Source organism: Camelina sativa, chromosome 10 (assembly GCF_030686135.1).
Source record: "Camelina sativa cultivar CO46 ecotype springtype chromosome 10, ASM3068613v1".
Classification (NCBI taxonomy): domain Eukaryota; kingdom Viridiplantae; phylum Streptophyta; class Magnoliopsida; order Brassicales; family Brassicaceae; genus Camelina; species Camelina sativa.
This window is the reverse complement of record NC_141889.1, coordinates 16,063,481-16,079,573: the sequence shown is the minus strand read 5'-3', so window position 1 is coordinate 16,079,573 and position 16,093 is coordinate 16,063,481. Positions and strand designations below refer to the sequence as shown.

The window sequence follows — 16,093 nt, the reverse complement described above, 5'->3', positions numbered from 1 at the left end:
TTCAAATAATTGTTAATATAATCGTTTTTAAAAAACTTCTCAAATACAAAAAATATATATTTTTTTTCTTTATAATTTGATATGTATTTTATTTAATAATTTATAAATATATTATATATATCTTATGTATTTGTACACTTTATTAAGTGTACAGATGTCTATACACTTTATTAAGTGTACAAATGTCTATACACTTTATTAAGTGTACAAATGTAATTTGTACAAAACCATTTCTGTACAGACATCTGAAAGTCTAAGAATTAAACAAATTATATTTGTACATTTAATAAGGTGTATGGATATAAAATTTGTAAAATATATTTAACATTATCAAATAAAATCATCAAACAAAATGCATAACAAATTTATAAAGAAAAAAAAACATAAATTTTTATATATCTGAAAAATGGTTTTTAAAAAATTCATATTATCAAAATATTTGAATAAATATACATGATGGACTGTGATGACAAAAGAAAAATAAAAAGAAAAAAAATGAAAAAAAATTTTCCGTATTTCTTTCTCTCTCTCACGCACACACCATCCCCTTCCTCTTTCTCTCTCACAATTGTATCTCACACAAATTCTATCTCCTAGGGGGCATAAAATCCATACCCGAATACCCAACCTGGAATCCGACCCGAAAAACCGGGTTAGAGTTGGGTAAGAGTTTGCCTATAAAACCATGTTGGATTCTATTTTCTAATATTTGTGGGTTCGGGTTAGGATCGGTTAATACCCGGTACCTGTTTGGGTACCCATAAACCCGATCATATAAACATATTTATAATATTTATCATTAATATAATGCAATTATCCCATAATTATGATTATAATTTTGAATATTTCATTTAGTTTTATAGCTAAATATCAAAAATAATCAAAATATCTAAAATATTTTGTCACATAAGTCAAAATTTAACTAAATTTATATAAATTTAATTAATTTTAATTATATTTTTTCGGGTACCTGGTAGTTTGAGTAATAATCGGGTTCTAAAATTTGTAACCCAAACCGACCTGAACCCGATAGTACCCAAACCAAACCGAACCCATATATCTAAAAAAACCCAATGAGTTTTATTTTTCTAAACCCGTTTACCCGAACCCGAATGGATAATACCGGAATCCAAACGGGTTACCCGAATGCCTAGACTTTGACTATTTCTCTAATTATGAATAGTACATTTACTATTTTTCCAATTAAGTTTGGAAAATATAGTAAAATGCCAATGATCTTTATATTATTTATGTAGGTAATTTACATTTAAATGTATCAATTGGTTGGTCAACCACAAAGTGTGCCATGGTGTTACTTTTTTGTATGATTTATTTATTTTTATATATTAGTTATTTTAAATATAATGATATATTTAAGTTTAGTTAAAACAGATGTTAGTGTTTTTAAATTTGAAAAAAAGACATATGTATTAGTTTATTATTAAAGATGTTAAATAATTTTATGAATTTTGGATAGGTATCAAATTCTCATGCAGACATATGTCACTCTCTAGTTAAAAATTTTAAGAGAAAATAAATTCTACTTTATTATATAAGATTTTAATGTATTTATGAAAATTGTCTCTATTTTTAATTTGTTGTCACAATTCAGAAACTGTAACTATTTTGTAGTACTTTTTTCAATAGCGGTTTTTTACCATTATATATACGTTCATTATTAATTTGGTAATGCTAATAGTGTTTTCGGATATAATCAGTATAGGTGACTACTGACTAGTTACTAGGGTATAATCTTTAGAATAAATAGTACTAAAGTATTAGCTTAAAATAATTACTTATTCAAGTAATGAATTATTTTACCCTTAAAGAAAAATCACAAAGAAATAACTATTTATTTTTTCTTTCCTCATTTTACCAATCTGGTTCCTTCTTCAAGAAAGATCTTTATAACCAAACAAAGTCACTTCGTCTTCCATCACTGAAACCCAAAAGAATAAAAAAAATATTAAAAGGAAAAAGTATGTCTCTTCTTCTTCTTCTTCGCCCCCATCTCATCCTCTATCTTCTCATCTTGACGGTGGTTAACGGTGAAAGCCTCCGAGCAAGATTCTACAGTGAGACATGCCCTGAAGCTGAATCCATAGTAAGAAGAGAAATGAAGAAAGCTATGATTAAAGAAGCAAGAAGCGTTGCTTCAGTCATGCGTCTTCAATTTCACGACTGCTTCGTCAATGTAAACACAAACCACACCATAGAATCTTTCTCTTTCTCTCTTCTTGATTTCTAACTTTGTTTCTCTCTTGATGATTAAATAAGGGATGTGACGCTTCTGTGTTGCTTGATGACACACCACACATGATTGGTGAGAAACTATCACTTTCCAACATCAATTCACTGAGATCTTTCGAAGTCGTTGATGAGATTAAAGAAGCTTTAGAGGAAGCTTGTCCAGCTACTGTCTCTTGTGCTGATATTGTTATCATGGCCTCTCGTGATGCCGTTGCTCTAGTAAGTAGTTTCTTCGAAAGTTTCTCGGTTTAGCGACTTCGGTTATGTAATTTTGGTCTTGAACAACCAGACAGGAGGACCTGACTGGGAGGTGAAGCTAGGGAGGAAAGACAGTTTAACAGCGAGTCAGAAAGATTCAGATGATATCATGCCGAGTCCGAGAGCCAATGCAACTTTCTTGATTGATCTCTTCAAAAGATTCAATCTCTCTGTAAAAGACATGGTGGCTTTATCAGGGTCTCACTCAATTGGTAAAGGTCGATGTTTCTCCATCATGTTTAGGCTTTATAACCAATCCGGGTCTGGTAAACCTGATCCAGCTGTCGAACCAAGATACCGGAAGAAGCTTAACAAGCTCTGTCCTTTGGGTGGAGATGAGAATGTGACCGGATATTTGGATGCAACGCCTCACGTTTTTGACAATCAGTACTTCAAAGATTTGGTATCAGGGAGAGGGTTTCTGAACTCTGACCAGACTTTGTATACGAGTAGAGAGACGAGAGGGTATGTGAAGATGTTTAGTGAAGACCAAGCTGAGTTCTTCAGAGCTTTTGAACAAGGGATGGTGAAGATGGGTGATTTGCAATCTGGAAGACCTGGAGAGATTAGGTTAAATTGTAGGGTTGTTAATAGAAGGCCTAGTGATCTGTTGTTTGACTCTTGAATTAGAGAGATGTTATGATTTCTAAATAGATGCAAAACTTTTAATACTTACATGCAATGCCATAATATTTGAATTTCCACAAGTTGATTGTGAACAATAGTACCTGTTGAAGCCTGCGGTTGCAAACTGGAAACAATGTCGAGTCAGTGAAATCATACAAGTATCCAAAATCACAAAACAAGGAGATTTAGTTTGTCTGAATTGTCTGTGAACATGTAATTCTGAGGTACACAAAGAAGCTTAAAATGTATATTACAACATATCAGACAAATGCTTACCCCTGGTGACAAGTTTGGAGACATACTAAGAACTTGGACTCTGTTTTTGTATGCTGCTTCTTCAATAGAACCAACTGAGTAAGCCTTTTCTTGTTCCTTTTCCTCTAAATACCACACAAATGTGTCAATAGCTTCTACATTTAACCATACATTACATACAAGTTCCAATTACATAAGCAACAGAGCAGTTTTGGAACAGAAACAAGTCTGTAGACTAACTAATCGTCGCACGCACGCTGTTGTCCATAGCATTTTACGATGAAACATTACATATGAGCAAAACAAATAATACAAATACTCAATCTAACCATCCTCAGGATACCAACTTTTATAAAGATGATGCTCACAATGTTAAACACTAAGAGGGGCTAAACAACAACAACAAAAACCCACAAATTTGAGAATTTGACAAGGAACTCAACAGAGAACGTCAAAATGTAAAACATCTCAAACCATCATAATGAATAGAGAGAGACATGAAAGAACAAAGCTTTTGGCTTATAATGGGATCTATGATTTGATTTTCAATACTGAAACTTGCAGATTTACATACAATTAGATAAAAGTCTATGTGAGAGTTCAGAAACATGGAGATTTACCTCCACGAAGATGTCTCACAATCGCCGGAAATCAACAAACAGATGCACCACCTCCGTAATCTCGCGGCGAGGCTTGGCCGGAGAACTCATTGTAAATACAAACTTTGGGTTTGAACATAACTGGGCCGAATACTGATGTAAGGCCCAATTTAACTGACGATCAAACCGGTTCAAAATTAGACGAAATGTTCCGGTTTAAGGTAGCGTAGGTGATGTTCATTTTTGGCCCATTTTTTGTATTTGACTGATGTTCGTTTCTATATTTTCTTTATTTAGATGCTCAATCTAAATGCAGTTTTGTTTGTTTTGCTTTTATTTTTATGAATATGCTTATGCATCCGAATACATGTAATATCAAAATGACTAAAATATATAGTATTATAAAATTTGTGATATGAGTTTTGAGTGTAAATTACTAGTGTTAAAAAAAGCAGTCTAGAGCGTGCTTACACACCCATACACACATAAACCATAGAATTAAGAATTAAAATTTTGGATTAGGCGTTTTAAATATTATCAAATTTATCAGTTTATCACAACAAGATTAAGATTAAGAATTTTTTGGTTACTAAAAAGAAGAAAATAAAATGGATACTCATTAAGGTTAGGTGTATAAAAAAACAAATGAAAAGGACGAACATATATAACATTCTGTAACACTGTACCGATCTTAATAGAACAATTGTCTGTAATGCATATTGTCATAATATGTACGTACCAGAACAAAAGATGGAAGGCTACAATTATAAACATAACAACTCTAGTTCCCTCATGTGATATTTTCTTGACTTATGTCTCAAATTTGGACCACACAGGACCATGTGAATTTTCCCTGCGGTTTATAAACACCCAAATGTTATCATCATCTCCACGATCCTCATCGTCATCATCATCATCAACGACACCAATACCAACACCAACACGTACCAACAAGAGAGCTTACCATATTATCCCATGCACACAAGGTAAAGGTTATGAAGCTTGATGATACTCTTGGCTAATGAACTAAATACTTTAACAATTTCAAGAGTTAAAAAGGAAAAAAAAACTAATAATCAATAATGCTGACCAAAGCATCTCATTCAAAAAAAAACAAAAATGCAATCAAGTCATACAAAAATTGCAAAGAAAAGGCAAAAAATTAAAAGATTTATCATTATTATCTGTGACAAACACATCTATAATGATAAGCACTATTGATAGGGTCATTGCCTTCGACTGGGACTTGCTCAGCTCTGCATTTGTATCTGCATCCTCTACACTCGTTGTACGTACAAGTTGGTGCCGTCGACCCTATCATATTCCTCCTCGAATTCTGCTTTGAAATATTTTTAAATTAAACATATATATATATATATATGGATATATATAGTACTGTATTATTATACAGCTAAATCAATTATAAATTGATGGTTTACTTATAGTAATTACTTATAAAATGGGAATTTACCAGGATATGCACTTGTGAGAGAAGTGAGACCGTATTTTCGATAGAACGAGGTCTTGAGGCTGGTTTAACAAACAAGAACACACACAAACGAGAGAATTCGAAAAAAAGAAGAACAAAGTCACTTCGTTGTATTGAAATCACTTATAGACATATTGAAATTTATAAGATAGAATAGGAAGGAGATGGGTGAAGAAAGAGACCTTGAACTACATAATTTCCAAGAAGCAAAGCAAAGAGAAGAAAGAAGATGGATATGCATCGTAGCTTGATGTTCACCATTTCATGCTTCATCCTCTACCTCTCCGTCTTCTTCTTCTTCTTGTTTTTATTAATTCTTCTTCTTGCTTTATCGTATGGACCAAATGTTTTGGAGAGAGATAAGTTTGTCAATTTGGCTGTAAGTTTTGTCTTCTACTAATCATCTAATGGTGAGGTTTGTGCACACGTAGAGATAAGAGTTTTAAATTGCAGAGGATGAGTTTTCACTTTTAACCCACAAGATTGTAAAAGAGAGATTAAAAAAAAACATTTAACTCTTCTCTTTCTTTTTAATAACCAAACATATTTATCTCTTTTTTTTCCTTCGGTCAACATACATCTAACTCTTCTAGTATTTTCTTTCATACACTCTTGTCTCCCTATCTCATCTGTCTTACATCTAATAATTAGAAATTATTATTTACTTTTTGTCGGCAAATAAATTTCATATAATAACTTTAACACATGTACAAACTATATACTACTTTTCTACTTTCTGAGCTTCTCTAGCTAAAGTGTCTGAATAATACACTCTACATGATTTGCTCCCTTTTGGATATTCATGAACTTAAAGAAACATGTAAAAAGTAAGAACATAGAGAGAGAACTTCATTGATATGGGTGACAATAGGATGTTCCCAATCCTTAGAATTCCACGAAGATGTTAAAGGAGCTGCGTTGATCTAAAGTAAGCAAACTAATATTTTAGAATCTCCATAAAATGTTAATGTGGTAAACCGTAAACCTCCATATCTTAGATTGTTGAACCATTATTCTAAGTGTTAGTACCTTCGTCTCTAAAGGAGTCAAAGTCGGATTAAGAGAGAAAGATCCTCTCTAGTAAACTGATTTCCAAATTTAGTATGGATAGACCAATCTATCTCAATTTGGTTGAGCACTTATGTCAAAAAAAGATCAGCAAAACAGATGTTTATTAGGATAAGCAAAACTTATGTCAAGTGGCCTTATACAACTGACGGAAACTTTTGACAAAGAAAATAAACTTGTTTTCACCCATTTTGCAGAATCACAAGCTAGCACCATCCATCCACAGAACGATCACACCCACCACCAATTTGCACCTATTTTGTGTTGGATTCGAGCCGAATCAAGTTTGGTAGATACTTTTTACTATATAAGCTTTGTAAGGAAAAATTTAAACCTAAGTGATGAGGAGGTTATCCTTATCATATATATACACGAAGGGCTTGGGAAATAGTTAACCTGAAAAACTGAAGCGAAGTGAGGAGATTTTCCCAAAATCAACATATGGTCGAACAAATGGCCTATAATAATTGGATACTCTCTTGGAAATAATGTTCATAATGTCCATTTAGGTGGAGTTCATAATGTTCCAATCTATCATGTAGAGAATAATGAAGATTCATCCGAGCTGTACTAAAGTCAGTTCGGCGTGTCCAATACGCGGCTCTAAACTAGAGAAACAATTTTTTACGAAAACCATTGACACAATAATGCGATAACGTCCTAAACTATATTCATATTGCATATCATTTGTGTTTTTAAAAATCTCTGGGATTGTTTTGAATGTATGATAAGGTCTAAAAATGATATGGTTGAAATTTACTCCAAAAGTAGAGATTCTTATGAGTTATTATTTAAAAATGGATGACCTTTCATATGAAGCACTTTTATTTATTTTGTAATTAATTACCATGGTGAAATGGAGGTATTGTGATAGATTGTATTTGAGTTGTTATAGCCAGAGATTGGGTTAAAAGATTCTCTAAATCTTAACCTTATGTTTCGAGATATCCACATATACAAAAAGTAAGTATTTGAGGATTTCCTCAAAATACATAATCCTTTCAATATGACTTCAAGTGTGTAGTCCTACTATATTAATTGAGAAGTATAAATATAAAACTAACCTTAAAATGTGTAAAAAATTACATTCAATTGTCATTAGAAAAACATAGCTTAGTTAATTGATTAAATAAAGATAATTAATTAAGAAATAAAAAAAGCTCACAGATCAAATTATGGACGAAAATTACTAAATATTTTTTAAAAAAATATAAACCAATCAGAATTTCAAAAACTAAGATTTTATATCCAAGTACACAATAAAATTATTTTTAATAACTAAATTTTGAAGATTTTGTTAAGATTCCAAATTATGATTCTCCTATCATCTTTATTTTCTTTTATTTACAAACTGTTTTGAATTTTCATATAATACTTACTATGATCGGACCCATGCTATAGCACGGGGGAATATTTACATATATATATAGTTTATAATGGAATAGAATATATGAAATTTTTATTTCTTAAGGTGAATCATATATTTGGAATGAATTTGAATAAAGTAGATGAAAAAAGCATTATGAGTTTTAATGCAATAAAAGATTATAAACAGAGAAAATATCTCAAATTATCATGAATTTGAATAAAAGAAAAGAAATGAAAATAATAAGTATATAGCATTAATGTTTAAAAATAAATACATGAAAATATATGGTGTACGTAATTCATTTTTAGAGTTTTGTAAACAATTATCAATATAAGGTAATGATCAATTTAGCTGCCAAAATGAAAGTATGCAATCTAAGAAAAACTATTTGTAATTTTATTCCACACAGTTTTAAATTAGAACTCTATATGTAATTATTGTGTATAACATAAACAATATATTTTTAGTTTTGAAGTATTTTTGTATTAAAATTTTATTCAAACAATAATTTGTAATAACTGATCATATATTTTCAGTTTGCATGAAGGTTATTAGCACACTAGGTACCAACCCGCACTATGTGCGGAAATAAATCTATGCAGATAAAATTAGTGTTCTAAGTATAGTTATTATCGAGGATCTAAAATTTGTTTGGATAAAAACTAAATGTATAACCTGTGAGATTATATTTATATCAAATTACTATTTATCAACTAAATATATAATTCGTTCTTTCTTCAATCTATGCAAGATTTTTTTTTCTTTTGTTATATTTTTTTTTGCGTAAGAATATGTTTCACTCGTGAAATATTATACCAAAGATATTAAATAAGTCAATTTCCTATAATAATGATTATTGTGATAATTTTATTTTGGAAAATTTATATATGTGAATAGTAATCATTTTTTTAATAGGTGAATAAATTCGGGTTTTGAAAATGTTTTAGATCTAATAAGGAATAATTAAATATGTTAGAAAATGATTAAAATTTATTTTAAAATTAAAATATTTGATTTTTTAATTAATTGAAAAGGAATATTCCTTAATCATTCAATAGCAATTATGTGTAAATGTGCATAACAATGAGAGCAATAAATTCATTGGTGTCTCGAGCTCTCCAGCGATGACACATCAGCATTTTTTTGAGAATGCTTCTCTATTAATATATAGGGGATGATTAATAAAATGCAGAATTTTTTTAACATCTGTTGTGATTTGAATTTTTTAAAACGAAGATATATTACTCAATCTATAAAAAATGTGTATTGAATTTCCACATTGGCGGGTTGGTAAAACTAAATTTATATAGATGATAAATTAATAATTTTTATTTGTTCACAATTATAATCTTAAAATTACTACTTCATATTTCACAAAATAAAGATGCAAATGCAACAAACAAACAATATAAAACTGTAATATACGTTAAAAATAAATTACTATAATATTCTCAAATAATTAGCATTCAAAAAGACTAATAGATTTACAGAACATTTAAAAATAAATATTATCTCAAATAAAATAACTTTTAAATAAATATATATTAATAATTTTTATTATTATATTAGAAATGCTTTTAAAAATATTGACAACTCGTGCTTTAAGCACGGGATATCTCTTAGTATTAGATTAATCAACTAGGCATTGGTTTACGAGTAATTTTATTGGGGATGGGAAAATCTAAAATTAATTCTTATAGTTGATGATATAAACAAGATAATATTATTCATCTACATTTTCTTTTCGAAAAATAACAAAAAGAAGTTTTGAGAAGCTCATTGAACGTTTTTTTTTTTACTTGATTTGATAGGGTGCAATAGAGTCGTTGTTGATAAAAGCTATGGCACAACTAGTATCAAACAAAGTTAAAAGTGCAATTATCAGAAATCACAACTTAAATCATGATTTTAATATAAGCTTAGTTGAACTGTATTATAAATTTTTACTTGGTATTGGATCATAATTTGAAATTATAAATTTAATAGTTGTATCATCATGAGATATGGTTGTTGCCTCCGACATGTATATTAAATTTAAAATTATAAACTTAGTCAAAATAATAATTATTTTTTAAAATATGTTTATTAACTAGGTTTTTACCCGCGGTACACCGCGAGAGTAAATTATAAATTATTGTATTTTAAATAATATTTTTAATTTATTTAGTTTTCAAATTTCCAATTAATTGAATTTTATCTAATTAATTTCTAATTTTGTTTAGAATATTTTTTCTTCTTCTTACGTTTTATACAGTTTATAACCTTATTACATTAAATTTGTTATTAGATAGAATATAAAATTTTAAAACACTTAGTTTTGTTTTCTATAATTAAACAGAGGTATATGCATATATGGTATGTTAGTGTATATTTTTATGTGTATACGATTTTTTTTTTGGAATATTAAGAATGTGTTGTAGTATGTGTAATATTTTGTAGTTCGTATACTAAATAATTTGTAAGTTAATTTTTCAAACTATGACTACAAATCTACAGTATATAAAATAAACTAATAGTTTTGATGTTGGCTCTATAGTCCAAACCCGCCATGCTAGGCGGATCACACAACATGTTCAAAGATTTTTAATCCACAAAAACTCATCATACGAAATCCGTGAAAGTAAATTATAGTATGTGAGGTTAAAAGTCACTTTTGATCAAAGCAGTTTTTCAAATTATTAAAGAACAATACCTCTTCACTCACCTCCTTATAAAATAAGGAAATAAAATATGTATACATTTACAATTATGTTTACAAATTAACTCTACTTATACATTTACAATTATGTTTGTTACCTTTTAAAACAATTAGTTTCTATAAAATATCAAATATAAGTAGAGTTAATTTGTTTATTAAATTAATTATTTAATGACAATGGCATGCCTGTAAATAAGTGTCAACTTGAGGATTTATTTTATAAATGTCTCAAAAATATATATATATATATATATAATAATATTCAATTTAAATTTTAATTCTAATTAATTCATAACTAGTAATATTTTTAAATTTTTCATTTTTATTATTTAGACTTTTAACTTACGTAAATAAACCTAGACGATATCAAGATTGACGAGGAGGAGTTCTCTTCTTTATATTTATTTTTAGTTTTATGAAATGCAAATGTAATTACAGATTCTTTGGCACGCCAAGCGCGTACATCTCCGCATAACATAATAATTTTCCTCCAAACTGACTGATATGAGCTGATTATCTGTTGAAAAACAAAATCAACGAAAAATATCTCCCTTTGGGTGTTCATTTTTAAAAATGTCCCATTCAGCTGTTCATTGTTAAAAATGCTCTTCATTGAGTTTTAAAAAGTTGATCATGTTTATAAGTTACTTCTATGAGAATATGAGACTGAATGCGTTTATTATTGACATAGAGTTTACAATTTATACACAGACATATTCACATGTAAGGGAATGAGAATATACGATCAGTTAATGAGAATAAATCATAGGAGAGATTTGTATCAATCAAATCTTCCTTTACATATGAACATTCCTAATATCCTCACTCAAGATGTTGGACCTTTAGACACACCAATCTTGTCTCGTAGAAGTACGAACTGAGAACGACTTAGAGGCTTAGTAAGGCATTCGTCTAATTGATCTTTAGTGGAGACATGTGCGACGCGGAGCGTTCCCTTTTGCACAAGATCACAAATAAAATGATAAGCGATTGTCACATGCTTCCTTCTTGAATGGAAAACCGGGTTAGAACAGAGATAAGTTGCACCAATATTGTCACAATAAATAACTGGTGGGTTGTGTTGATGGATGCTAGCTTCGTAAGTAAAAAACATACCCAAACAAGTTCAGATGCCGTGTTCGCTACGGCACGATACTCAGCTTCCGTAGAGGAGCGGGCAATGCTTTTCTGCTTCTTGGAGGACCAGAAGATGGGTTGTGTTCCAAGATAAAGAATATAACCATTCACGGATGCATAATTGTCAGCATCCCCAAACCACTCCGCGTCTGAGAATGCATGTAATATGAGAGGATTAGACTTGCAAAACATGATGCCATTTGTTGGTGTACCTGCAAGATAGATAAGTCACGCTTGGCCGTCTGACACCCCAGTTTCAAAGACTTGCGGAGAGGTTTAAAAGAATTAATTTGGCCACCTATGTCACCAAAGTGCACTTACATTTTCGGTCAAGGGTCCTGAAAGAACTCCACAGTTAAGCGAGCAAATGCTGGAGTAGTCTCAGAAAGGTGACCTTTCGGGAAGTGATTGTCAGAACTGTGTGAGTGAGGACAAAACACAGTGTATGGGACGGTAACAAGTTTTTGAAAGCCTCTCGGACGTAGCAGATCGATCGTTGGATATGGATGGGCTCGCGGGCCTAGTGAGAGGACGTGGAGGCCCATTAAGGAAGGTGGGCCAATGGACTGGGAGTGGACATGTGGCCCACTAAGAGGTGGCGTTTGGGCCGTTACAAGTGGTATCAGAGCTGAACCCAGACGAGTGTGGAGTCGAGTGGACTCACACTGTCGGGGGTGACAGTCTTGGTGTGCAACAAGGACTTTGCGATCTGTTAGTGGGGGTGAATTGTGACACCCCAAATTTTAGAGACTTGCGGAGAGGTTTAAAAGAATTTATTTGGCCATCTATGCCACCAAAATCCACTTATCTTTTCGGTCAAGAGTCCTGAAAGAACTCCACAGTTAAGCTATAAAATGCTGGAGTAGTCTCAGAATGTGTCACCTTTCGGGAAGTGATTGTCAGAACTGTGTGAGTGAGGACAAAACACAGGGAAAGATCATGTGGTGATTTGTATGGGACGGTAACAAGTTTTTGAAAACCTCCCGGACGTAGCAGATCGATCTTCGGATATGGATGGGCTTGAGGGCCTATTGAGAGGACATGGAGGCCCATTAAGGAAGGTGGGCCAATGGACTGGGAGTGGACATTGGGCCCACTAAGAGGTGGCAGTTGGGACGTCACAAGTGGTATCAGAGCCGAACCCAGATGAGTGTGGAGTCGGATGGACTCACACTGTCGGGGGTGACAGTTTTGGTGCGCAATAAGGACGTTGCGATCTGTTAGTGGGGGTGAATTGTGACACCCCAAATTTTAGAGACTTGCAGAGAGGTTTAAAAGAATTGATTTGGCCACCTATGTCACCAAAATTCACTTAACTTTTCGGTCAATGGTCCTGAAAGAGCTCCACAGTTAAGCGTGCTAATGCTGGAGTAGTCTCAAGATGGGTGACCTTCCGGGAAGTGATTGTCGGAACTGTGTGAGTGAGGATAAAACACAGGGAAAGATCATGTGGTGATTTGTAGAGACAATAACAAGTTTTTCAATCCTCCCTGACGTAACAAACCGACCATCGGATATGGATGGGCTCACAGGCCTAGTGAGAGGACGTGAGGCCCATTAAGGGAGGTGGGATGATGGACTGGGATTGGACATGGGCCCACTAAGAGGTGGCGATCGGGGCTTTACAGGCCGCTTTCCAATGGTCCGTTGTAGGTTGATGCATGTACTGAGATAGTTTGTTGACAACATAGGCAATGTCGGGACGTGTAAAAGCCAGATATTGTAAGCTTCCCCCAAGTGTTCTGTAAGCTGTCGGTCAGAATGTAATTCGCCAGTGAGTGTGAGTTTGGTTGATGATGCCATCAGAGTAGCAACAGGTTTTGCATCTTGCATTTTTATGCGATGAATAAGATCAATGTGTACTTGCGTTCGTAGAGATGCAAACCTTGTGATGTGCTAATAGCTTCAAGGCCAGAAAATAAGAAAGATTGCCCATGTCCTTTAGTGAGAAGCGAACAGGGAGATTCTTGAGAGTATGATCAACAACAGCAGGGTTGTTGCCAGTGACAATAATTTCATCAACATACACCAATAAATAGAGAAAATATCACTTTGATGCAGAACAAACTGAACCGTATCCGAGAGAGAATTTTTGAACCCAACGGCCAGGAGGTACTGTTTTAACTCTAGGTACAAGGCACGCGGAGCCTGCTTAAGGCCGTATAGAGATTTTTGGAGACGGCAAACATGTGTGGGACGGTCAGGGTCGATGAAACCTTCAGGCTGATACATCTAGAATTCTTCATTGAGAATCCCTTAAAGAAATGCATTGTTGACATCGACTTGGTGGATGCACCAGCCACGGCTGACGGCAGTATCAAGAATAATCCGAATGGTTGTAGCTTTAATGACTGGACTGAAGGTCTCAAAATAATCAACACCCGGTTGTTGAGTGAAACCTTTGGCAACAAGCCGTGATTTATATTTGTCTGTGCGTCAAAATCAGTGGACATTGAGGCTCGCTACCATCGATCTTTGAGAGCCTGAGTTACGGTTCGAGGCTCACTGCTGTCAACGGCGGAGACAATAACAGTGAGGCCAAACTTCCGATTTGGTTTGAAAATGTTTTTCTTGAAGCCAGGTTTGGCGAGGAGAGAGACGAAGAAGATGAATTGGTATGTGGCGTGCTTGTTTGGCTTGAATGGGCTGTACAAGAGGTTGTGCTTGTTTGGCTTGAAGTGGCTACAGAGGAATTTGTTGTTCTTGGGCCTGTTGTGTTGTTGGGCTGCGAGTGTTGTTGTTGTCATTGGCAAAAACTGAAGACCACGAGGGAGCATGTAATGGAGCTGACGATGAAGGAGAGGAGGAGGAGTGGTTGGGGCTGCGTGATTCCGACGAGACGGACGGAGATGAAGACTCTGGTGGTGGCAAGATCGGAGATGAGCCGTCAGGTGAGGAATCTAAGTCTGAGGGTTCCTGTGTAGACTCCAACTAAGTAGATTGAGATGTTACGAGTGGAGATAGGTGGTGGAGATAGGTACGACATAATTGGGATAGATAGGTGGTGGATCAGGGAGTGTATCAGAGATGGGTGTGATCAGTTGCTGGTAGGGGTATTGGGTTTCGTCAAATCAAACATGGCGTGAGACATACATGCGGATTGGCTTGAGGGTCGAAGCAGAGAAAAGCACTCTGGGTAAGGGAATAACCAAGGAACACACACGGTAGAGATCATGAATCAAGCTTATTGGAGGTATAAGGTCGTAGCCAAGGGCTGCAGAGGCAGCCAAAGATCTTTAATTTGTTGTAGTTTGGGTCGGTGTGGAAGAGTAGTTGGAAGGGTGACTTAGAGATAAATTTGGAGTGGGCATTCTGTTGATAAGGTAAACGGATGTGGCAAAGGCATAGGTCCAAAAAGAAGTTGGAATTTTTGCTTTGGTGAGATAAGATGTGTGATCCCTTTGGAGGATAAGAATTCACGCAGGGCTATAAACACACCACCATTATCAGAGAATAGGGTGCTTATTTTGGTTTGAAATTTGTTTTCAACAAGAGTAGTATAACGATTGATAGTTTCTCGAACATGGGATTTGAGTTTTAGAGGATAGAGCCAGGTGTATCGAGAGTAGTGATCAACAATGAGGAGGTAATACTTATAATTATCAACAAAGGTGACGGGAGACGTCCAAACATCTGTGAATAAGTATTCTAGTGGGCGAGTAAAGGAAATAGAGGTTTGTGAAAAAGAGAGTTTGTGGCTTTTATTAATGGAGCAATCAGTACAAGTTAGTGTTTGCGAAAAAGAGCCATAATGCGGTAAAGAAAAACATGAGATACTATATTTAAGTATCGAAAAAACTCCAGAATGACACTCTTTGTGAAACAGAGGGAGTATTATTCAATGATCATGTGTGTGATCGTTTGTTTACCTTCTTTGTTCTTGTTGTTTTTGCTTATTTCTAATTTAATATTATGTTGTTTAATCAGATGAACAGTTCTTAAGGACAGAGTGATAATATTGGTAGTAGTAGCGTTGGTAATGAATCTACAAGTTCTACAAATGAAAGTGATGAAGCCTCACTCTGCAGTTATGTGACGAAAATAGAGAAAGTTGAAGCAACAGGAAAAACTTGGAAATTCAAGTGTAACTTTTGTGGTGAACAGCGATCAGGTTCGTATTCTAGAGTTAAAGCTCATTTTCTTGGAATAAAAAATGCTGGAATCATTGCATGTAAGAAAGTACGCATGAATGAAAAGCTTGACAAGCAAAGGTTGAAAACGATTTTGAGGAGCGGAAAAAGAGTCTGGACCAAAAGAAGTGTCTTTGCCTTGTGAAACGGATTCTGCTTTCAAGAAGAGGAAGTCTAGTTTTTCACCTATTAAAATAGCATTTGAAATTGCAG

General features: G+C 33.6%; 1 protein-coding gene and 2 long non-coding RNA genes across 3 annotated transcripts; 1 reads left to right on the top strand and 2 right to left on the bottom strand.

Moving 5' to 3' along the window:
• Positions 1–1,832: 1,832 nt before the first annotated feature.
• LOC104719165 (uncharacterized) lies at positions 1,833–4,122 on the bottom strand. Its single transcript, XR_002033592.2, has 4 exons — positions 4,011–4,122; positions 3,412–3,515; positions 3,185–3,259; positions 1,833–3,065 (listed from the first exon to the last, which is right to left on the bottom strand). It is a non-coding gene; the product is annotated as an uncharacterized LOC104719165 (long non-coding RNA).
• Positions 1,945–3,215, top strand: LOC104719164 (peroxidase 17). The gene is made up of 3 exons (XM_010437026.3): positions 1,945–2,194; positions 2,278–2,469; positions 2,540–3,215. Exons 1-3 carry the CDS (start codon positions 1,982–1,984, stop codon positions 3,131–3,133), a joined length of 999 nt encoding a protein of 332 aa, XP_010435328.2. The 5' UTR covers positions 1,945–1,981; the 3' UTR covers positions 3,134–3,215.
• Positions 4,123–5,062: 940 nt separating the features above from the next.
• On the bottom strand, positions 5,063–5,893 carry LOC104719163 (EPIDERMAL PATTERNING FACTOR-like protein 9). Its single transcript, XR_756534.3, has 3 exons — positions 5,661–5,893; positions 5,461–5,519; positions 5,063–5,325 (listed from the first exon to the last, which is right to left on the bottom strand). It is a non-coding gene; the product is annotated as an EPIDERMAL PATTERNING FACTOR-like protein 9 (long non-coding RNA).
• Positions 5,894–16,093: the final 10,200 nt, after the last annotated feature.

What these genes read in the sequence shown, in the direction of transcription:
- LOC104719164 (XM_010437026.3), top strand. Translation starts at nt 1,982, where the DNA reads ATGTCTCTTCTTCTTCTTCTTCGCCCCCATCTCATCCTCTATCTTCTC. An exon ending in TTCACGACTGCTTCGTCAAT is followed by an intron (nt 2,195 to 2,277) that starts GTAAACACAAAC and finishes TGATTAAATAAG; the next exon opens with GGATGTGACGCTTCTGTGTT. An exon ending in CTCGTGATGCCGTTGCTCTA is followed by an intron (nt 2,470 to 2,539) that starts GTAAGTAGTTTC and finishes TTGAACAACCAG; the next exon opens with ACAGGAGGACCTGACTGGGA.